The sequence below is a fragment of the Theobroma cacao genome, chromosome 7, assembly GCF_053813885.1.
Source record: "Theobroma cacao isolate CCN51 chromosome 7, ASM5381388v1, whole genome shotgun sequence".
Lineage (NCBI taxonomy): Eukaryota > Viridiplantae > Streptophyta > Magnoliopsida > Malvales > Malvaceae > Theobroma > Theobroma cacao.
Genome location: NC_142645.1, coordinates 8,578,522 through 8,603,156, shown reverse-complemented (window position 1 = coordinate 8,603,156; position 24,635 = coordinate 8,578,522). Strand labels below are relative to the sequence as shown.

Here is a 24,635-nt window from a genome sequence, read left to right as displayed (position 1 = left end):
AATTTTGCAAAGGCTGGCCGGCAAGCTTTTGAAAATTCTTCCCTTATCTAAAAGGCTTTTACGTATGACATCGGCAGAGACCAACAGTCTTCAGCTTGGCTGAATAGCCCCGTCTGAACTTTCAATGTAGTCAACCACTTAACCTTCTCACATGATTTGAAGCTCATCTGGCTTCGTTAAATTTTATAAACATGGAGAAAAATGGTGGGGGCTGGAAAACAATATCATCTTAGATCCAAAATTTTATAATTTGGAAGAAATGCACTTATCATTGTTCTTCTTTTCTTATAAAATTTCGGTAAAAGATGAGGCCGTTAAAAGTTAAATTTTGTATTAGTGTTCCAGCATTTGACTCAATAATAAATATATATTTTCTGGTCAAATAATTTGGATTCAAATTTCTATTTTATCTAAAAAAAACTTTTAAACTCTATGTCCTTCCTAGTTCAGTTTTTGTGCTATTCTTATTATAAAACTTCAACATACCCCAAAAATACTTATAAGTAATTACAGAAAGTCTAAACATTAATTTATCATAATCTCGTTGAAAATTACACCTAATGCTTCTACAGTTGAAGTATAGCAGAGTGGGCCTAGCAGAATATCAGACTCATCAAAATGATAAGCATGACATCAAAAGTCTCCTCTAAGGATTTCTGAATGATAAGGTCTAACTGGGGTAAAAATCTTTCTCAATTATTACTCTAAAAGGATTTCGAAATTTTAACAATTTCAATAAAAGTGACAAAAACAATCTTTTCTTTGAACACTGAGGAGAAGTTTAATTCAAACAAATTAAATAAACACCAAAAGCCACGGATTTTTGCAAAAGAAACAACAAACCTGAAAATAAAATAGGACATATCGTCACCCAAAAGTAACAACAGCCCATAAATACAAGTTTACAAATGAAGACACCCATTATTCGAACACAAGTAATATGATCAAAGCTGAACAAATAAAGCAAGCTATCCACTAAGAACACCCCCATTATTCGAACCACTGCCACGGAAATGAACCCAGAATATATGCTCTTTCTAGCCAAATCTTACAGAAGCAGGGGTGCATCTTCCGTCGGATTCAGTTCAAAAGGCCACTGTGACAAATAGAATAAACAAAAATGGGAAAAACTAAGTCTAGATTATGAAAGCAATGAGAAACTAAATACAATTCTGCTCAGTACATTTAAATTAGTTAAAACTCACCTAAGCATTTTGGATGCAGTGCTAGTTTCTTCTTCTTTTAATCCACCTTGAAACATTCTTTTGCCAATCTCTCTCAACCATTCTTACCAACCACCATGGTCTTCCAGTTGTGAACACAACGTAGCCCGTGCTCAAGCCAAGCACCACTCCACATCCGTAACCCATCAATGCAAGTTTCCAAATGAAAGCTATTGCAGAACCTTCATCTTCCATAAATTTTGGGGTAGGAAATTTTGATCTCTCATCGTTGCTGCATTGCTTTGACAATGGCAAGCCGCACAATCCCATGTTGCCCCTATAGGAATCATTATCAAAAGTGTCAAATTGCTTCCCACGGGGAATGGGTCCCGCAAGATTATTTTCCGAAACATTTAGCACTTCAAGAAATGTCAAGTTTGTCATTTGGGAAGGAATTCTGCGGCCAAGCTTGTTTGATGAGAGATCTAATGATTCAAGTGCTACCAAGTTCCCCAACGATGATGGGATATGACCGGTCAAGATGTTGTGAGAGAGGTTGAGCAATCGCAATAAGCAAAGCCCTCCAATGACCCCAGGGATTTTTCCAGAGAACCGATTGTTTGAAAAATCTATGGCAAAGAAAATGAGTAATGTTTTTGCCAGCTCTAGCTTCATCTCTAACCTTTAGATCTCACATTGACAGAAGTCTGACCATCTCTATCGATTGGACTTTCATAACGAATTCTTGTGAGTATGTCTGCAAGATTACCTTCTCGGGTAAATTTCATAGCATGTAGATTTTGGAAGAAATTTGTTGGCAAGAGGCCACTAAACTCATTTTGAGAGAGATCAATTATTTGCAATGACTGAAAAGAAGGTGTAACTATCGAGTTGTCCAGTGGACCATGAAATCTATTAAATCCCAGGATAAGAACTTGCAGCTGTGGAAGTACACCTAGCCGATGGGGAAAGGTGTCTCTTAACTTGTTATTTGCCAAATCTAAAATTTTCAAAAAAGTACAGTTAATCAAGGATGGTGGTAGTAACCCTTCGAGTCGGTTGTCACTAAGGTCAAGATACGTCAACAAATTACCCTCAACAAAGTAATCGGGGATTTTGCCATGAAAGTCATTCATCCGTAGGTTTATGGTTGAGAGAGAATAGCTAAAATTTCCGAGGCATGTTGGAATAATTCCACCCAAATTATTTATAGACAAATCAAGAGTATTAAGTGAAGTCATATTACAAATCAAAGGCGGGATTTTTCCTGTCAAACTATTATTTGAAATGAAGAGTTGTCGCAATGAAGGGGGTGGAACTAGCAGTGGACCTTGGAGTAGGTTGGAACGAAGATCAAGGTTTTTAAGATTATGCCCTGGAAATTGCTCTAAACTAGTCAGTAAATTGTAAGAAAGATTTAAAGTGGTCAATTGTTCCCAACCTTTTAATTCCCACATGAAAATTGAGCCCCGAATTTTGTTACAGGAAAGATCAAGATCTTTCAAGTTCTTTCCTGTTTTTAAAAAATTCGGGAATCGACTTACATTGCAAAAAGAGAATGATAGGGTCTCGAGCTCTTGAAAATTATAGTTACAATCACTGCCACTACTCAACGATAGCAGCTTGTTATTTGAAAGATGAAGTGTTTTAAGATTCCTGAGCTTTGAAAGAAGATCTGACTTGATGACACCACTAAAATTATTTGATGAAAGATCGAGTGTTTCAAGATTCTCGAGCTTTGGAAGCATATCTGACTTGATGCTGCCACTCAAGTTGTTTGAGGAAAGATCAAGATAAGTAAGATTTGCTAGATCAAAGAAAGAACTTGGTATTTCACCATGTATGTCATTATTTGCCAGATGAAGTCGTGAATTGAATTAGGCTTTAGAATCTGCTCGATTGGACGAATGAGCCTGTTATGGCTGAGGTCTAAATATTCTAAAGATGGCAGAGTAAAAAGCCAAGATGGAATTCCACCACTTAATAAGTTGTCAGTTAAGTGGAATTCTTTTAGATTCTGAAGCCCACTTACATGATTTGGGATGAGACCTTCTAGTCTATTGAATGATAAATCTAAATAAGTAAGTTGTGTGAGGTTGAACAAAGTGGAAGGAAGTTGTGACTGTTGGAAATTGTTACGAGCAAGGTTGAGTTGTTGGAGTCCTTTAAGGAGGAAGAGGGTGCCGTTTGCAGGAAGAGAGCCAACAAGCAAAGAGCAACTAAGGTCGAGACCGATCACATGACCAGTCAACTTGTCGCACGTGACTCCCTCCCATGAGCAGCAGTTTGCGCTGTCCTTCCAGGAGTTTGTCCTAGGGGAGGAAGTCATTGACTCACGACAGAAAGGATCGTCAGAATCATCAATAGAAATGGTGTTCTTGAATTGGAGCAAGGCAGAGCTGTCTTCTGGTAGGCATAAAGGAGTTGAATAATTAAGAGAAGGGGAAGAGAAACTCAGAGAACAATCGACTCCAAAAGGCAAGATTAACACTAAAAGGAGACAAAAGATTTGATGCGACCAGATTAACCTTCCCATATCTAGAAACTAAGAAACAAGCGATGAAACTAGGCAAACTATTTGAGGCTTGGAGAGATATATGAAATGTGCATTCCTGGAGGCCTTTATTTATATCATTCTCAAGTCAACCTTAAGTCTTTCCTAAATCCTTTAAAATTATTCTTTAAATTTCATTATGTAGAAGATGAGATTGTTCTCTTAATTGGCATATAAACACTGAATTTAATAATCTTGTAATACAATCTAATGAAAATACTAGAAAATATGAGATTTTTTTTTTCTAAGTAAGAGAATATGAGATTCTTGTTGGTTATACATTCCAAAAAAAAAAAAAGATTAACAACAAGAGAAAGTATATTGAAAGAATGAATTTTGTAAGGCAAAAAATTAAATACAACTTATGAGGGAGTTATTGGAGATAACAAATGACTTCTCAAAAGCTTCACAACTTAAGTCTCAAGGCATATTAATTGCAATTAGTTTAGTATTGCTTATTAAAAAGCATCTCCAACAATTGAGAGAGGATGGATGGGAACTTTTGCTTATGTCAGTGAAGAAGTTTTATGAGAATTTGAATTAAGATTCCTGATATGGGGGTTAGATATAAATTCGGTAAAAGTTATCTTTAAAAGGATCATACCACAATTGAGCACTATTGCTAAGTTGACTTGTTTCTAGTTGCTATATATTGACTCACTCTTGCAAGAATTAGATTTCAAATTTAATGAGAGTGTGGTGGAGTTGCTCACTTTTGGCATATCTCTGGACACTTAAAATGATTTTGAATCGTTTGATATTGAAAGTATTTGCAACCTTGCAAATAAATATTACCTTGATGATAACTTTACTGAGTATGATAAAATACATTTAAGCTATCAATTAGATTTATTCAAACTTGACTTTTTGCATAATCTAGTTTTGAAAAATGTATCTACATGTTTTAAGCTATGTCAAGGTTGAAGAAGATGGGAATATCAAAAGTTTACTTCGTTGTTGACAGATTGATCCAACTTGTCTTAACTCTTACGGTTTCCACTACAATACCAGAGCATACATTTTCTATTATGAAACTCGTTAAGAACAAGATTCATAGTTGTAGACACTATATTTTTAATAAAATAAAAAAAAAGAAAGAAAAAAGAAAAAAAGAGGAAAAAAAAAGAAGGAGAAAAAATGAAATATGTGTATGATTGACAGGGTGTGTCCGCACCTTGCCAGGCACCACTCTCTCTGCCAGATGCGAAAAACTCGGATCTGGCAACGTAGTGGAGACGGCACCCGATTGAAAGGCCAAAACTAGGTATAAAAGGGGCACTGTAGCACAGCAAAGGGAGCGGCAATCAAAAAGAAAACCCTAGCAGCATCAAAACCAAAAAATCCTAGTCTAGCAGCCAGAAACAACCACAAATCCTTAACCAAAAAAATAAAAATAAAATCAATCAAATCAAAAGAATATGCAATGAAAATGAGAGAGGCGGATTAGTTTTGTTGGAAAATTTTCTTTTTGATTACAGAAAGTTGAAGTTTTAGGGTTCTTTGGCTTGAGTAACCGGCCCAAAGTTTGGGTTTTGAGTGCCGCCGGTTAGAGGGGTAGAGAGAGAGAGGTTTGGTGCCACCGTTTAGGAGGATAGAGCTGGGGTTTGTGTCGCTAGATTCAGGAGAAGAATCTTGGGTCTCCTGCTGCCGATTAGAAGAGAAGATTTCGGGGGTTTTGGTGCTTTTATTTAGGGGGATCTAGAGCTTTTGGGTGAGAGGAAACCAGCGCTGGTAGGAGTTTGGATAGAGAGAGAGAGAACCAAACTCCGCCTAGGATAGGGAGAGTGAGAGATCTAGAGCCAATTTGGGGGTTGCCGGTTAAAGGGAAGGTGCGGCAAAGGCAAGAAAGAGGGTTGAGAGAGGCCGGTCATCTAGAGAGAGAAATGAGAGGGGAAAATGGGGAAAAGAGAGAGAAAAGAAAGCTTAAACGTGTTTAAAGGCTTGTAAAACGTTGCCGTTTTGCCAAGGCTGCCTTTCCATCGCCAAACGACACCGTCTTTGTTGTCTAGGAGCTGTCACACCAAGCCCCAAATAGTCCCACTCTGAGGCAGGCCAGGTCCGGCTATAATCTGGGCTAACCAAGCCCGTTCAGGTAAAAAGCTTTATTTTTTTTCTTGATTGGTGATGGATTGGTTATCATGTGGGCTAGCCCACTTCTTTTTTTGATTAAGCTTTATATTTAGTAAATTTAAATGGCTTGAGCATGATATTTAGAATCCTTTTGACAATATTTTAGAGGATTTAAATTGATAGGAAATGTGAAACAATAATAGTAGAAGGTAATAAAAGTTTAATTATTTTTTTAATCACCACATTAAATCCTTTGTTTTAGGACAAATATTAATAGTTTTAATAGTATATTAATTGAACCTTAAGGTACCATACTATTAACCATGGAAAGAATACAAAACCATGCCGATGATGGGATGATTGCCCGAGGCGCGAGAAGTCGCAACCCTGGATTAACTTTCCCTAGGTTCAGGATCTGAATCAAGGCTCCACCAGTACGATGGGAGAGCCTCAATTTTGAGATCTCAAAATTTTATTTTAAGTAAATAAAAATTAAACTACACAAAAATCATTAAAAAACAAAACAAAACACACAATAAATAATAAATAAATAAATTTTAAAAAATAGAATAAATTAAAAATAATAATAATAATTCAAATATACATAATAAATTTGTGAAAATGTTAATATCCATGACATTAAATAAATAGACAAATAATAAAAAACTATTAATAAGGAAAGTCTAAAACAATAAATAATATCTAGTGGTATAAGATATAGATTGATAAATATTATAGAAATAAGATAAAAAATAAGAAGAAAAAATGGAATTAAAATATAGATATATAAAACAAGATATTAGACATTAGGTTTGAATAAAAGATTGTTTACAAAAAAAAATAATAATAGTAAAGAAATAGAAAATAATAAAAATGGTAAAAAATGAAATTTTTGTTCACTAAGATAACATAGAATCATGAATAATTTATAAGGTATCAAATTACAAAAAGGAAATATAGAGAAGGAAAATTCATAAGAGATAGCAAGGAAAATATAGGAGAAACTTAAAATAAAAAAAAGATACAAAAAAATAAATAATAAATAAAATAAAGGATATAATGATAATAAAAACCAATAATTAAAAAATAATAACGATAAAAATAGTCAATTTCACAAGTATAGCATATACATATCTCATCATGCATATCATTGCATATAAGTATTTTTATTTACAAGTTAAGCCCCGATGATGGGATCTTCCGAGGATCTTGCGAAAGCGAGTATCTCTCGAAAAGTTTCCTAGGTGAAAAGATGTCCCCAAGTCCCACCAGTATGATGGGAGGGCTCGGGAAATATCTTTAATAAAAAGGTTTTTGCTCGTAATAGGTTCATATTCACGAAAACATTATTTTTAAAAGAAAACGTACGATAACCTCGATTATGGGATTTATTCGTTGAATTCGCGAAGGCGAATTTCTCGGATAATTCCCTAGGTGAGAGAATACCTTGAATCCCACCAGTATGATGGGCGGATCCGAGAAAATATCCTCGATAAAAGGTTATTCGTCCGACATTTTTAATCACACGTCATGCACTTCATCATGCCTCACATTTGCATTCCATTTCAGGTAAAATAGGAGATAAAATAAGTGAATAATAACTAAGAAAATATAAAGAAAGTAAAAATTAAAGCCTAATAAGATAATCTAAAAATGGTACCGTTCATGAAACGAGCGTATCGGGGGTGCTAATCCTTCCCTGAGCGTAACCGTACTCCCGAACTTAGATCTAGAAAAATGTAATCGTACTCACATTTTGGACAGTGATCACTTTTTTTTGTCTTTTGGTTGAGCGGGGTGAGTGTCATGGATCAATGTTTCCAACTTAAGAGTGAAAGAAGATTTATGTTTATATACCTAGAATCCATTCCATCTTTCAATGATGTAGGATCCATGATAGTGGGAGAGGGGATTGCATCTTCGATTGTTCATTCAAGAAACCACCAGCAACATCACTGAAATGAGCTAGTAATTACACAGCTTGTTAATGTTCCCTTATTGGTCAAGGCAATAAATCCTGACATAAGAATTTCCAAGGTACTCTATTATTATTATTTTTTCTGGCTGTTCCAAAGCAGAAACTGTTGCCAGACCAGGGTTGAAGCATACTTAAGAATACCTGCTAAGGGAAAAATAAGTCGGATATGTCAACTTAAAAGTATATTTGAAAACCCCCAAAAACTTGTATTTTTTTTTTTAAGAGTCCAAAAACTTGTATTTTTAATTGTGTAAGTAAACAAAGAATAGTCTGATTCCGACTGTTGAAAGTCATAATGTAGTATTGCCTCAATGAACTTACAATTCCACTTCCGTAATGCTTTTAAGCCCATAGAAGATTTGTGCAATCTACACACAAGCTTTGCACTAGCAGGTTACTCCCCCTTAGGCCAATATCCCTATATATCATTGTTTGTCTTTTCTTATAAATTTTTGGTTTACTATGGCAGGGTAATCCTACAATAGATATAGTGTGAAACCAAATATTTCTCCATTTTCTAATTGATGGCTTTGTTAATGAGTCTTTGCCTGCCATACATCCAACTTTAGGGCCTACCAGAAGAAAGCAACGGTCAGGTAAGCCAGTCTTTCATATAATATGCAAAATTTCGTTTCTTTAATCTCCAGTTACCTGTTATGATCAATTTGTTAATGCAAATGAAATTTGCACAAGCAAGTGATCACTTGAAATTATCATCAGTCAATCATTTCTGTTATTTAACAATTAGTTAACACAGTTTTACATGGTTGGGAGCTTTTTACCCTACTTGTTTTTTTGTCGGATCTTTACTTTAAAGGGAAAAAGAATTACTATTTTGGATTGTCATTTTGATTTATTGGGGTGATTTGGGGTGCTGATTCAATGTTTTTGCATTTATTCTTGCTAAGCACTTTTCAAGTACCTCCACAACCTGCCGAAGTTCTTCCAGATCCTTAAATTTTAATTTCAAAAAGTGTGAGTTATTCTGCTCTAGAAAATACCTAGAAAATTTGGAACAGCTTCATAATAGATTCCAAAGCTTTAATAAGATTGTTTTCTTGGAAGGAAAGATATGCTAAAACAATTCGAGAAATTGATTCATCCAATTTGAAGGACAACAGTGCTCGTTAACAGTCAACTTTTTTTTTTTCTACAGTGAACATCAAGAGACGTAAAGCATTAACATTGATGATAGAATGTGCTTAAGAAAAGTTGCACATGGTTATAAACAACCCAACAAGTGTGATAATACATGGAGTTATATATAGGATAAGTTGAAGATTTATATCATGTTAAAAATACATACCACAATCTCAACAAAATTACATGAAATCATCTATAAGCAAATAGGATAAGACCAACACGACTGAAATTATCGACTAACAAAAGCTACGAGAATATTTATGAGAAAGTCCACCGCAATATATAGAATGATAGAACCCATACCACACAGGGTTTGAAAACTCACCTTCTTGTCAAAATCCTATTTTTGCCAATGTCTCCGTGGACGAATTAGCTTACCTTGGGAGTATTGATCCTTAATTGGAACACATCCAACCTGAGAACATTTGCTACAACTTGTCAGTGCTGGACATTCCATCTTGTAAAAATGAAAAAAGGTAATAGTAATTAAACAGTACTGTTATAATTTTACAAGTACTTAAGCTCACCTAAGAGCATTAACTGTGTTGTGTATATCCTTCTACCATATTTTTGCTGAACTCTCTCAATCATCCTTATGAACCACCATGGTTTTTCGGTTGTGAACACAATGCAACCCATGAAAAATCCAAACACCAGCCCAGATCCATACCCTATCAATGTAGCAAATCTCCAATTAAATGCTCTTTTGATGTCATCATCTCCATCCGATATTGCTGAAGGTGGTTCCAAACCATCATCATTATCGCAGATCTTTGATAATGGTAATCCACACAAACCCAAATTTCCGATGTAGGAATATTTGTCGTAGGTATCAAATTGCGCTCCTCGAGGAATGAGTCCCATAAGATTATTCCAAGAAAGGTTTAATACCTCTAAGAATGAAAGATTTGCTAATTGTGCTGGAATTCTTCCTTCATGTTTGTTTGACGAGAGATTTAATGATTCAAGGCTTGTCAAGTTTCCTAACAATAATGGGATAGGGCCTGTTAAACTATTGTGAGAGAGGTTGAGGGCTCTAAGTGACTGAAGTCTTCCGATTGTCTCAGAAATTTGTCCACTAAATCGATTATTTGAAAAATCAATGACCTTCAAATAAAAGATAATAGTTCTTGAGTACATATACTCCGAACCTTTTGTTGTGATAAATAAAGAGTCAACATAATACACAATATTGCTAGAATATGCATAACCTATGTTCCTTGCTTCACTTGTCTCTTCATACCCATTGCTTATAGCAAGCAGACCTTCAAAAAACTTTGAAGATTGGTCCAGCGTTCAGACTTCTCTATTAGCCAAAAAGTCTATCACTTCTCTATTTGCTAGAAGTTTCCTGACCCGGCACGTTACAACACAAACACCAACTTGACATTATAGCAGAGGAAAATGTGTAAAACCTTCCTGCTATTTCAAAAATTGGTCCTGCGTTCAGACTTCTCTATTAGCCATAAAGTCTAATCAACTTGTCATGAATGCTCATTCCTTTGTTCCAGTGTTCACACTTGTGTATGATGTCTCATGCCAAGAAAAACAAGCTCTAAGCTGTCCAAGTCTAGCAAAGTTATCTTTTTATAAATGTTAAGAAATTGGAATTCATTTAGCAATCGTTTATCAAATCAATGTAGAGGGGCAATGAATTAAGTGACAAAGAGTGAAGAAATAAAGTGTCAATGGAAGAAATATGGAAGCTGTTTATATTCGTTTCAATACTTTCTTTATCAGATATTTTTATGGATTTTAAATCTTTGTCTTCTATTTCGTCCTTGATTATTTTTCCTTCAGTTAGTAATAGAGACTAAGTTTGCTGAAGTATGTGAACCTGGGAATTTTGCAAAGGCAATACTTAAATGCACCTTATCCTTAAGTCATAGGACCCTAATTTGTTGGTCTCCTAAATACTGATAATGAAGTTAGCACCGACAAGCCTAATGTAAAAGCCAATAAACATCAAGACAAAATGGTGGGGGCTGGTTGGAGTAGGAAAGCAATATCATCTTACACCGAAAATTTTATAATTCAAAGACATACACCTATCATTGTTTATCTTTTCTTATAAAACTTTTGGTTTACTATGGCAGGGTAATCCTGCCATAGATATGGTGTGAAACCAAATATTTCTCCATTTCCTGATTGATGGCTCTGTTAATGAGTCTTTGCCGGTCAATCATCCAACCTTAGGGCTTACCAGAAGAAAGCAACGATCATGCAAGCCAGTCTTTCATATAATTTGCAAAATTTCGTTCCTTTAATCTCTTGTCACCTGTTATGATCAATTTGTTAATGCAAATGAAATTTGCACAAGCAAGTGATCACTTGAAAGGGAGAAAAATATAATTAGAAGGTTGTCCTGAAACTTTATTTTTGGAAAAATAAGGAAAATATGAGTTTATTAGTACAGTTTGCAAAGGACAAATAGCTTTATTTTTGGAAAAAATGAGCAAAATTTGTGTGGCGGTTTAAGATTTTAATTTTGAATTTCTTCAGCTGGGCAAAATTCCCATCAATCCTCTACTCTGTTGTTGTCCTCTGATGCTGCTAGTAAATTTATTGTTGTGAATTAGTCTTAATATTTTACAAGTCCACTTGGAAATTAAGAAAGAAATTATAAGCATAAGACAGTTTTATCATCAGTCAATCCTTTCTGTTATTTAACAATTAGTTAACACAGTTTTACATGGTTAGGAGCTTCTTACCCTGCTTGTTTTTCTGTTGGATCTTTAATTTAAATGGAAAAGAATTACTATTTTGGATTGTCATATTGATTTATTGGGGTGATTTGGGGTGCTGATTCAATGTTTTTGTATGTATTCTTGCTAAGCACTTTTCAAACACCTTCTCAGCCTGCCGAAGTTCTTCCGGATCCTTGAATTTTAATTTCAAGAAGTGTGAGTTATTCTGCTCTAGAAAATACCTACAAAATTTGAAACAGCTTCGTAATTGATTCAAAGCTTTAATAAGGTTCTTTTCTGTGAACTATGTGGGTAATTTGACTGCAAAAGATTGGTTTCTTGGAAGAAAAGATATGCTAAAACAATTTCAGAAATTAATTCATCCAATTTGAGAAATTAACTGTCAAAACATTTTTTTTTCTTCTACGGTGAGCATCAAGAGACTTAAAGCATTAACATTGATGATATAATGTGCTTAAGAAAAGTTGCAAATGGTTATAAACAACCCAACTAAGTGTGAGAATGCATGGAGTTATATATAGGATAGTTGAAGATATATATCATGTCGAAAATACATACCATAATCTCAACAAAATTACATGAAAATCATCTATAAGCAAGTAGGATAAGACCAACACAACTGAAATTATTGACTAACAAAAGCTACGAGAATATGCTTGTAAAAATCCTACGAGAAAGTCCACCACAATATGCAGAATTATAGAACCCATACCACACAGGGCTTGAAAACTCATCTTCTTGTCAAAATCCTACGAGAAAGTCCACCACAATATGCAGAATGATAGAACCCATACCACACAGGGCTTGAATCCTACTTTTGCCAATGTCTCAGTGGACGAATTAGCTTCCCTTGGGAGTATTGATCCTTAATTGGAACATATCCAACCTGAGAACATTTGTTAAAACTTGTCAGTGCTGGACTTTCCATCTTGTAAAAATGAAAAAAAGTAATAGTACTTAAACACTGTTCTAATTTTACAAGTACTTAAACTCACCTAGGAACATTAAGTGTATTGTATATATCGTTGTACCATATTTTTGCTCAACTCTCTCAGTCATCCTTATGAACCACCATGGTTTTTCGGTTGTGAACACAATGTATCCCATGATAAATCCAAACACCAGCCCACATCCATACCCTATCAATGTAGCAAATCTCCAATCAAATGCTCTGGTGATGTCATCATCTCCATCCGATATTGCTGGAGGTGGTTCCAAACCCTCATCATTATCGCAGATCTTTGATAATGGTAATCCACACAAACCTGAATTTCCGATGTAGGAATCGTTTGAGAAGGTAGAAAACTGATTTTCTTGAGGAATGGGTCCCATGAGATTATTCCAAGAAAAGTTTAATCCCTCTAAGAACACAAGATTTATTAATTGCGCTGGAATTTTTCCTTCAAGTCTGTTTGACGAGAGATCCAATAATTCAAGTTCTGACAAGTTTCCTAATGATGTAGGAATAGCACCTGTTAAACTATTATGAGAGAGGTTGAGGGCCGTAAGTGACTGAAGTTTTCCGATTATCTTGGGAATTTGTCCATTAAATTGATTATTTGAAAAGTTAATGGCCATCAAATAAAAGATAATGATTCTCCGAACCTCCAACTCAAGACCTTTTATTGTGATAAAGAAAGAGTCAACATAATACACAATATTGCTAGAATATTCATAGCCTATGTACCTTGGTTCACTTGTCTTTTCATACCCATTGCTTATAGCGAGCAAACCTTCAAAAAACTTTGAAGGCAAGCAACCACTGAAGTCATTATGAGATATATCAATGATCCGTAAGTGAGAGAAGGAAGATGCAACTTCTGAATTGATGATCTGACCATGAAATCTATTGGATCGCAAGACAAGAATTTGTAGGTTATTCGAATTTCCTAACCAAACAGGAAAGGTATCATTGAAGTTATTGTGCCCGAGGTCTAGAATTTCCAAGTCCTTGCAGTTGACCAAAAATTGTGGTACTGGCCCTTCAAATTGATTGCTATTGATGCGGAAACTTCTCAAAAAACAACTTTTAGGAAATATTATTCCCGCTGATAATATACCATGGAAGTTATTCTTCTGTAAATTCAGGTCAATGAGAGAGAAACTTAAATTCCAAAAGCATTTTGGAATAATTCCACCCAAAGAATTTTCAGACAAGTCGAGATCTTTAAGGGAGCTGACATTGCAAATTGAGGCAGGGATATTTCCAACTAATTTGTTCCTTGCAGCCAAGAACCAAAGCAACGAAGGCGGTAGAATTCGTAACCGTCCTTGGAGCCACGAGAACAAAAGTTAGGAGTTGGAATATTCTTCAAAAAAAGTTGCTTTATAAAAATGCAAGTGAAACATTTGCAATGAAATTACTGAATAATATTTGAGTACAAACAATGAAATCAATTACTTCATTAGTTTTTTTTTTCTTTTAAGTCAACAATTATTCTTATTCTATCTAATAAAAGAAACTCTCTATTAAGAAATTGTGTTTCTTTTTCCATTGTTAATTAATGTACGGATATTTTGATATGTTCTTAAGTTGAAAGTGACATTTAACCGCTAATTGTTTTTCTCCCTTAATGTAACACTTAAACGCAGTTAGACATAGAATAACTCTGCCTCGTCTCCCCAGTGGCCTTCTCCTTCTCCTTCTCCTAGCCTCACCGCAACGCATCAAACATCTCCTTATATCATCCATCCCTCTCTTCTACCTGATTTCTCTCTCTTCCCCTCTTTCTCGTCGTTCTATTGTTTGGTTATGTATTGAATTGATGAATGAAGACATTATGAAAATATTTAAAAGGTTGCCTATATGCATAAATTGGACAAAAAGCAGTAGAAAGATTATACCTGTCAATTTGTTTGAAGAAAAATCAAGATATGTAAGAAGAGTCAAGCGCCTGATAGTTGATGGAATTACACCTGCAAATAGGAATGTTCCCCTTAAATTTTTACTTTTGGCAGCCCATTTTTATTTTACTATCTATTTCAGGTCAACTACCATGTAACAATGATTTACTTACTTTGTAGCAAGAAAGTTCATCTGTTAGTATTTTGCTGTTTTTTTGAACAGATGATGTCCACTAAAATGTAATTTTAATTTAGAACAAAGGTGATCAAAATAAAATTTTTTATATAGAAAAAGGTCACTAAGCATTAAGCGTAAGAATTAATAGGAACTTTAGTTTACCTTGGAAGCGGTTGTTTTGGAGAGCCAAAAACTTAAGCAAAGTCAAATTCCCAATTTCGATCGGCACACTCCCCTCCAATTGATTTTCCGCTAAGTATAAATATTCCAAACGTTTGCACTTGAATAAACTCGTGGGAATTCTTCCAGAAACATGATTGTTGTCCAACCTAAACTCTTGTAACATAGCAAGTTGATCAAATGTATTCGAGGAGAGATGACCAGAGAGCATGTTGTATCCGAGGTTAATTATTTGCAGTGAAGAAATGTTGAAGATTGAGAAAGGAATGGGACCTGAAATTTTCCAATGTAGTTTTTGTAAGGTAGAAAGATTTCCTATTGAAAACTTATGGTCAAAACGTGAGGAGGCAGAGGTAATTTACCCTTCTTCTTATATCACATGGATATTTATACTAGAGTTATTAAAATATTGAAATATATATAAAGATATTAAAATATTAAACTCAAGATAATAAAATCTTAGCCCTAAATATAAAGATAGAATTAACATAAATATATATTACGGAAATGCTTAGCTTGAGATGTTGCAGATTTCAATAGCTACTTAGGCGTAAAAGTGAAAGCATTTTCTGCAAAGTGAAGATGAAATGGTAAGAGGTTTCTGGACAGATATTCCAAGGCCAGCCTTATTCGAGTGTTCTAGACTTCTAGTGATGTATAATTTTTCAACTTAATTTTTTGATCCAAAACAAGAAAAAATGGCTAAGGAGAAGCTGAGGTTGTCAGGACTTGAACAAGGAGGAAGGATGGGAAGGGAAGGCAAGGGAAATGAAATGCCATGAGAGTGGAGGAAAAAGACGAGATTTTCAAAGAGAAGAAACAGTTTTAGAGAGAAGAAGAAGAAACGGTTTTAGGAAATGCCAAAAGCCTGCTGTCGGTTTCATATGAGTTTACCTTGACTAATTAAGTTAAAAACTTACGGAGGTAAGGATAATTTACCATTCTTTTTATATCATATAGATATTTATAGTAGAGTTATCCACTTGCCAAGCTATTTGTCCAAGCTCATGAGCTTGGCCCGACTCAAGCTATGCTTAGACATGACTTTTTAGGTTAGAGACTAACTCGGGATATTATTAGTTAATAAATAATTATTTTTTATTTATTTTTAATTTTGAAATATATATATTAAAATATATAAATATTTTTAATATTTTAATAATAAATATAAATTAAAAGGACGAGTTGGATTGAATTTTAAAAGTGTTAATTAGTTTTGACCCATGAACACGTTTACATGTACACGCACAAAACTTTTTTCAATTCCTTTTATCATGAATTATTAACGCAATTTTGTCATGGATCAAATAATACTGTTTTTAGATCCACCACTCAATAGAGATCTCACAATATCAGATTTTCAAACGCAATCTAAATGAAAACTAATTTACATAAATTGCCACAAATGAAAATATATTGTCAAAATCATAAATCTGAACTAAAAATAAAAATAAATTGCCAGCTAATTAATTATTTTAACTTATCTAAAGGCCAATCGTAAACGTACCTGTTAAATTGTTCCCATTGAGATACAACTCGTCTAGTGTAGTCATATTCTCAATTTTTTGAGGTACATTTCCCTCCAAGGCATTGTGAGATTAAATGAAAATATATTGTCAAAATCATAAATCTGAACTAAAAATAAAAATAAATTGCCAGCTAATTAATTATTTTAACTTATCTAAAGGCCAATCGTAAACGTACCTGTTAAATTGTTCCCATTGAGATACAACTCGTCTAGTGTAGTCATATTCTCAATTTTTTGAGGTACATTTCCCTCCAAGGCATTGTGAGATAAAATTAAAATTTTCAACTCTTGGCACTTGAATAGACTGGTTGGAATTTTACCAGAAAGATGATTGGATTCCAAATTTGGATATTGTAATTTAGGAAGGTGATCAACTATAGCCGGTGTAAGTTGACCTACAATGAGATTATTAGTGTTGAAATCAATATTTGTAAAAAAGATATACTGATGATTGAGAAAGATACGCAACCTGAAAGTTGATTATTTGACAAATTCAACCATTTCAAGTTAGAAAGATTTCCGATTGCAATAGGAATATGCCCTTCCAGACCATTCTCCTGTAAGAGCAACTTCTCGAGATTTGACAAAGAGCCCAAAGAAGGCGGGATAACACCAGAGAAGTTGTTATCATTAAGAAACAAGCTCTGAAGTTGAGTGAAGGAATCAAACCATGATGGAATTTGCCCATCAAAGTTATTGTTACCAAAGTTTATATATTTCAACCAAGACAAATTAACCAAGTCGACGGGCAATGAGCCATGAAAATGGTTAAATTGGGTGTTAAGCTGAGAAAGAAAAGAGAGGTTTCCCAAGTGAGGCGGGATGGTGCCTACAAGACGCATGTTCGAAAGATTAAGACCGGTGACTCTTTGATGACTGGAATTGGATCCGCAAGTGACACCAATCCAATTGCAAACAGAAGTAGTAGTAGACCAGTTTGTTGCTAATAGATTTTGAGGGTCATGAGTGACATGGGCTTTTAGCGCAAGAAGAGCCAATTGGTCATGGAAGATGTTGAGTGACTCCGTAGACAAAGTAGCCACAGTGTTACTCAATAGCACCACAACCATGATAGAGAAGAGGAAGTTGATGTTTCCCATAAGATTATATTTGTGGTTGAGCAGATTAAGAAAGAAACAACTCAGATAATTTGTTGCATCGTTGTGTTGATTGATGCTCGTTACTTTAATACTAGTACATGCATTAAAAGAGTAATCCAACGAGACAAAAGGTCTGATTATGAATAGGTTGAATCAGTGAAGACAATATTTTTATGGATTTTGGATTGTAGAATTAAAGAATTAATACTTAAAAATTCAAGAATCTTACAGTTTTCTCCTCTTCGTTGCCAATTTCCATCGTTGACAAAGCCCGAAGACCAACGTTTCATGAATGCTTCCTTTGTTCCGGTGTTTACACTTGTTTATCTTGCCAAGAAAAACAAGCTCTAAGCTGTCTAAGTCTTAGAATGTCTAATTTGAGAGGACCCACTTAGTGGAAGTCATATTTTTTCAAATGCTAAGGCATGAAAGACACCGTAAGAAATCGGAATTCATTTAGCAACCTGCTATCAAACCAATGTAGTGGGGCAATGAATGAAGTGATAGAAAGTTAAAGAAATAAAGTGTCAAAGGAAGAAAAATGGGAGCCCTTTTATGGAAGTTACTTACCGTGTTTATAAAGATATGAAAATTACATTTGTCTCTCATAGTCAAAAGTATTGCACACGATTGGAGACTTACTAAATCTATAACGCTTATATTCCTTTAAAGACTTTCTTTATCAGATATTTATGTAGCCCCCTTTATGGAAGTTATTTACCGTGTATATAAATGTACAAAAATTACATTTGTCCCTCATAATCCAAAGTATTGCACACGGTTGGAGACAAAGTCTATAATGCTTATATATTCCTTTCAAGACCATTTTTCTTATATATTTATGTGGATTTTAAGTCTTACTAGTATTTGAGCCCTCTTTATGAAAATTACTTACATTGTATATAATGGTACAAAAAATACATTTGTCCCTCAAAGTCAAAATTATTGCACACAATTGGAGACCCACTGACTCTATAATGCATGTATTCTTTTGAAGACTTTCTTTATTAGATATTTATGTGGATTTTAAGTCTTGCTAGTATTTGAGGCCCTTTTATGGAAGTTACTTACCGTCTATATAAAGGTACGAAAATTACATTTTTTCCTCATAGTCCAAAGTATTGCACATGCTTCGAGACCTATTAAGTCTATAGTGCTTATACTTCTTTCAAGACTTTCTTTATCAAATATTTCTTTGGATCTTGTGTCTTACTAGTATTTGAGCCCCCTCTATGAAAATTACTTACATTGTATATAAAAGTATGAAAATTACATTTGTCTCTCATAGTCAAAGTTATTGCACACGATTGGAGACTCACTAAGTCTATAACGCTTATATTCCTTTGAAGACTTTTTTTATTAGATATTTATGTGGATTTTAAGTCTTACTAGTATTTGAGCCCCCTTTATGGAAGTTACTTACCGTGTTTATAAAGGTACGAAAATTACATTTTTTCCTCATAGTCTAAAATATTCCACACGGTTGGAGACTTACTAAGTCTATAAGTCTTACTAGCCTTTGAGCCCCTTTTATGAAAATTACTTGCATTGTATGTTGAGGTATGAAAATTACATTTTTCCCTCATAGTCAAAATTATTGCAAACGATTGGAGACCCACTAAGTTTATAATGCTTATATTCCTTTTAAAACTTTCTTTATTAGATATTGATGTGGATTTTAAGTCTAACTAGTATTTGAGCCCCCTTTATGAAAGTTACTTACTGTATATATAAAGGTATGAAAATTACCTTTGTCCCTCATAGTCCAAAGTATTACAGGTAATTGGAGACCTACTAAATCTATAACGTTCATATTCCTTTCCAGGCTTTCTTTATTAGATATTTAGGTGGATTTTAAATCTTACTAGTATTTGAGCCTTTCTGTGGAAGTTACTTACCGTGAATATCAAAATTACATTTTTCCCCTCATAGTCAAAAGTATCCCACATGATTGAAAGCCTACTAAATCTAGAACGCTTATATTCCTTTCAGGACTTTCCTTATCAAGTATTTTTGTGGATTTTAAATCTTTGGGCACCATTTTGAGGTGTGGTCAATTTATATTTATCAATGAATTATAAAAATATAAAATTAAACATAATAAAGTGAATCATCATCAGCACGTAAAATGTAATCATTTAAATTAAGCATAATGTAAATGTATTATCTCTTACTTTTTTTATATTTTCCTCCTTTTAAAGATTTTATTTAATAATTTGAATTTTTTATCCAATGTTTATTATCCTTGTTATATTTTATTCCCTTTTTATTATCTCTTTATTTCTTTTGTTGAACACTTGTCAATTTATTTACTAGCAAATGAAAATTTTTATATTGAATTTTTTTTGAATTCGCTCAGCACATTTGTGGAATTTTAAAAATAACACCTCTCTTAAATTTTTTTAAAAAAATTATTGTTTACAATTGTCTTGAAATTCTATCATTGATAAGATTTTCATTTAATTGCATAATTGTAAGCATAATGCAAGCAAATATCACGTCTAGACTTAGGAATTTTCCAAAGGCTGGCTGGTAAGCTTTTGAAAATTCTTCTATTATTTAAAAAGCTTTTTCGTACTACATGGGCAGAGAACAGTAGTACTCAGCTTGGTTGAATTAAGTCATGGGAACTTAATAATTTATTGGTCTCATAATTACTGATAATATAATTGGGATCCGCAATGCCAATAAACATCAAGAAAACTGGTGGGGGCTGGAAGGGCAGGAAAATTTTATCATTAAAATTTTATAATTAAAGACATACATCTATAATTTTATAATTTGAAAGAAATACACTTATCATTGTTTGTTTCTTTCTTATAAAATTTTTTGGTATAAGATGAGGTGATTAAAAGTTAAATTCTGTATTTTTGTTTAAACATTTGATTCAATAGTAAGTGTACATTTCCTATTCAAATAATTCAGACTCAAATTCCTAGATTGTCCAAAAATGAAACTTAAATACTATGTGACTATGTCCCTCCTAGTTCAGTTTTATTAAAATGAATAATAGGTAACAATATCAACTAATTAATTTCAATCTAACATCCATCTTTCAATAAACTTCACCTCAAATCATGTCATTACAGAAAATCTAAACATTAATTTATCATAATCTCATTGAAAATTACACCTAATGAAATATATTTTTATAGATTTTGGATTGTAAAAAGTTCCTACAAATCAAGAAAAGCAAAAAGCAGAATGGACAGATAGCCGTATCCGAGAGGAAAAGCGTGAAGCATGCCCTCTAGTTCATGTTTGGGAGCTCAATTAAGCTCTTTTGGTTAATATTTTCGCTTTCTGTTTTTTTCTTAAATTATTATAGAAATTAATAAAATAAATAAATAATTAAAGACAGATAATAAAAACACCAAACCAAACGAAACCTTTAAAACATGAATTGATTCTCATTTTTATATTAGGAAAGATTAATTTAATATCTATAATGGACTAGTACAATGGGCTTTAGACTAATTCTAGCACCTTTAAATATAATCAATGCAAGTGAGCTTTGTAGGCAAGAATTTAAGCTTTTTTGTCAACCAATTGAACAAAATTATAAATGTTCCACATTTTATCAAGTTTTATACTTATTGCATCCATTTGATTTTTTATTTCTATATTAATACTTTTTCTTTTACCAAATTCTATATTAATGAATAGATCTTAAAAGTAACCTTTTGAGGGCCCCCTCTACCCATATATCATCAAATTGATGATGAAAAATGGGAAAAAAGCGGAAAAATATTCCAATTGACTGCCTTTTTCATGTAACAAATTAAAACTTTTACTTTTTAAGAACTCATCTTAAAAATAACTATTTAATAATTAAGTTAGAATTAAATTGAATTTTTAGATTTAACTCAAAGTATATTCTAATTTGTATAAATTACTTGAAACTGGTAATCTTGTTTAGCTCAACCAATCCATAAGCAACTCTTTTGTAACTTCTGAAATTGTCAAAGAGAAAAATAATAAAGGTAAAAGTACTAGGTTATAATGAGCATTGTTAATTAAAGAATTAATACTTACAAGAATCTTACATTTTTTTTCCTCTTCATTTACAAAGACCAAAGACTAACAAAGATAAAGTTTCTCTTCGGTACAAGAGTGGGCAATGGGCTGATAAAGTAATTTAAGAATCTTACATATTTTTCCTCTTCATTGCCAATTTCCAACATTGACAAAGACCGAAGACTAATGTTCTCTTCTTCTGTACAAGAGTAGGCAATGAGCTGATAAAGTAATTAACAAAATTTGAATGCTTCCTTTGTTCCAGTGTTTACACTTGTGTGTCTTGCCAAGGAAAACAAGCCCTAAGCTGTCCGAGTCTAACAAAGTCTAATTGAAAGGACACAGTTAGTGGAAGTCATACATTTGTCTCTCATAGTCAAAATTATTACACACGATAGGATACTTACCAAATCTGTAACGCGTATATTCCTTTAAAGACTTTCTTTATCAGATATTTATGTAGATTTTAAATCTGATTAGTATTTGAGCCCCTTTTATGGAAGTTATTTATCATTCCCTCACAGTCCAAAGTATTGCACACGGTTCGAGATCTACTAAGTCTATAACGCTTGCATTCCTTTCAAAGATTTTATTATTATATATTTATGTGTACTTTAAGTCGTACTAGTATTTGAGCCCTCTTTATGAAAATTACTTACATTGTATATAAAGATACAAAAATTACATTTGTCCCTCATAGTCAAAATTATTGCACACGATTGGAGACCCACTAACTCTATAACGCTTATATTCCTCTGAAGACTTTCTTTATTAGATATTTATGTGGATTTTAAGTCTTACTACTATTTGAACCCCTTCTATGGAAGTTACTTACTATGTACATAAAGGTACGCAAATTACATTTTTTCCTCATAGTCCAAAGTATTGCCCATGGTTGGAGACCTATTAAGTCTATAACGCTTATACTCTTTTCAAGACTTTTTTTATCAAATATTTATGTGGATCTTAAGTCTTACTAGTATTTGAACCCCCTTTATGAAAATTACTTACAAGGTACGAAAATTACTTTTATCCCTCATAGTCAAAATTATTGCACACAATTGGAGACTCACTAAGTCTATAACGCTTATATTCCTTTCAAGACTTTCTTTTTTAGATATTTATGTGGATTTTAAGTCTTACTAGTATTTGAGTCCCCATTATGGAAGTTACTTATCGTGTATATAAAGGTACGAAAATTACATTTTTCCTCATAGTCTAAAGTATTGCACACGGTTGGAGACCTACTAAGTCCACAACATTTATACTCCTTTCAAGACTTTCTTTATCAAATATTTATGTGGATCTTAAGTCTTACTAGTATTTGGGCCCCTTTTAAGAAAATTACTTACATTGTATATAAAGGTGTGAAAATTACATTTGTCCCTCATAGTCAAAATTATTGCACACGATTGGAGACCTACAAAGCCTATAACGCTTACATTCCTTTCGAGACTTTCTTTATTAGATATTTATGTGGATTTTAAGTCTTACTAGTATTTGAGTCCCCTTTATGGAAGTTACTTATCGTGTATATAAAGGTACGAAAATTACATTTTTCCTCATAGTCTAAAGTATTGCACACGGTTGGAGACCTACGAAGTCCATAACGTTTTATACTCCTTCCAAGACTTTCTTTATCAAATATTTATGTGGATCTTAGGTCTTACTAGTATTTGAGCCCCCTTTTATGAAAATTATTTACATTGTATATAAGGATATGAAAATTACATTTGTCTCTCATAGTCAAAAGTATTGCACTTAATTGGAGGCCTACAAAGTCTATAATGTTTATATTCCTTTCAAGACTTTCTTTATCAGATATTTATGTAGATTTTAAGTCTTACTAGTATTTGAGCCCCCTTCATGGAAGTTATTCACCATGTATATAAATGTACAAAAACTACATTTGTCCTTCATAGTCCAAAGTATTGCACATGGTTGGAGACCTACTAAGTGTATAATGCTTATATTCCTTCAAAGACTTTCTTTATCACATATTTATGTGGATTTTAAATCTTACTAGTATTTGAACCTCTTTATGGAAGTTACTTACTGTGTATATAAAGGTATGAAAATTACATTTTTTCCCTCATAGTCAAAAGTATCCCACGCGATTGAAAGCCTACTAAATATAAAATGCTTATATTCCTTTCAAGACTTTCTTTATCAAATGTTTTTGTAGATTTTAAATCTTTGGGCATCGTTTCGAGGTGTGGTCAATTTTTATATATTAATGAATAATAAAAATAAAACGTTAAACATAATATAGTGAATCATCATCACCACGTAGAATGTAATAATTTTAATTAAGCATAATGTAAATGTATCATTTTCACATTCTTTTATATTTTTCTCTTTTTTAAGATTTTATTTAATAATTTTAAATTTTATCCAAGTTTTATTATACGTGTTTTATTTTATTCCCTTTTATTATCTTTTTATTCCTTTTGTTGAACACTTGTCAATTTATTTAATAGCAAATGAAAATTTTTATATTAAATTTTTCAAATTCACTCAACACATTTGTGGAGTTTTAAAAACATCACCTCCCTTAATTTTTTTTTTAAAAAATTATTGTTTACAATTTTCTTGAAATTCTATCATTGATAAGATTTTCATTTAATTGCATAATTATAATGCATAATGCAAACAAATGTCATGTCTAGGCTTAGGAATTTTGCAAAGGCTGGCTGGCAAGCCTTTGAAAATTCCTCTATTATTTAGAAAGCTTTTTCGTATTACATGGGCAGAGAACAATAGTCTTCAGCTTGCTTGAATTAAGTCACGGGAACTTAATAATTTATTGCTCTCATAATTACTGATAACAAGCCTAATGTAATGCCAATAAACATCAAGAAAAATGGTGGAGGCTGGAAGGGAAGAAAATTTTATTATTAAAATTTTATAATTAAAAGAAATGTACTATTCATTGTTTGTCTTTTCTTATAACATTTTTATATTAGGAATTAAAGAATTAATTCTTATAAGAATCTTACATTTTTTTTTCCCTCTTCATTGCCAATTTCCAACATTGACAAAGACCGAAGACTAACGCTCTCTTCTTCGGTACAAGAGTGGGCAATGAGCTGATGAAGTAATTAATAATATTTGAATGCTTCCATTTTTCCAGTGTTTACACTTGTGTGTCTTGCCAAGAAAAACAAGCCCG

At 33.0% G+C, this 24,635-nt stretch overlaps 2 protein-coding genes and 2 pseudogenes across 2 annotated transcripts; all 4 read right to left on the bottom strand.

The window, feature by feature from the left end:
* Window positions 1-824: 824 nt before the first annotated feature.
* LOC148761623 (receptor like protein 27-like) lies at window positions 825-3,699 on the bottom strand (annotated as a pseudogene).
* Window positions 3,700-9,076: 5,377 nt separating this feature from the next.
* Window positions 9,077-10,059, bottom strand: LOC18594346 (receptor like protein 22-like). The gene is made up of 2 exons (XM_088808447.1): window positions 9,436-10,059; window positions 9,077-9,323 (listed from the first exon to the last, which is right to left on the bottom strand). Exons 1-2 carry the CDS (start codon window positions 10,046-10,048, stop codon window positions 9,304-9,306), a joined length of 633 nt encoding a protein of 210 aa, XP_088664573.1. The 5' UTR covers window positions 10,049-10,059; the 3' UTR covers window positions 9,077-9,303.
* Window positions 10,060-12,153: 2,094 nt separating this feature from the next.
* LOC18594347 (receptor-like protein Cf-9 homolog) lies at window positions 12,154-16,512 on the bottom strand. Its single transcript, XM_088807936.1, has 5 exons — window positions 16,326-16,512; window positions 14,801-15,091; window positions 14,461-14,532; window positions 12,612-13,886; window positions 12,154-12,502 (listed from the first exon to the last, which is right to left on the bottom strand). The coding sequence occupies exons 1-5, from the start codon at window positions 16,369-16,371 to the stop codon at window positions 12,483-12,485; spliced, it is 1,704 nt and encodes a 567-aa protein (XP_088664062.1). The 5' UTR covers window positions 16,372-16,512; the 3' UTR covers window positions 12,154-12,482.
* LOC148761622 (uncharacterized) lies at window positions 16,500-17,446 on the bottom strand (annotated as a pseudogene).
* Between the last annotated feature and the right edge of the window lie 7,189 nt (window positions 17,447-24,635).

What these genes read in the sequence shown, in the direction of transcription:
- LOC18594346 (XM_088808447.1), bottom strand. Translation starts at nt 10,048, where the DNA reads ATGTACTCAAGAACTATTATCTTTTATTTGAAGGTCATTGATTTTTCA. An exon ending in AACACAGTTAATGCTCTTAG is followed by an intron (nt 9,324 to 9,435) that starts GTGAGCTTAAGT and finishes AAATGTTCTCAG; the next exon opens with GTTGGATGTGTTCCAATTAA.
- LOC18594347 (XM_088807936.1), bottom strand. Translation starts at nt 16,371, where the DNA reads ATGACTACACTAGACGAGTTGTATCTCAATGGGAACAATTTAACAG. An exon ending in CCAAAACAACCGCTTCCAAG is followed by an intron (nt 14,533 to 14,800) that starts GTAAACTAAAGT and finishes TCCTATTTGCAG; the next exon opens with GTGTAATTCCATCAACTATC. An exon ending in TTCTTCAAACAAATTGACAG is followed by an intron (nt 13,887 to 14,460) that starts GTATAATCTTTC and finishes CGTGGCTCCAAG; the next exon opens with GACGGTTACGAATTCTACCG.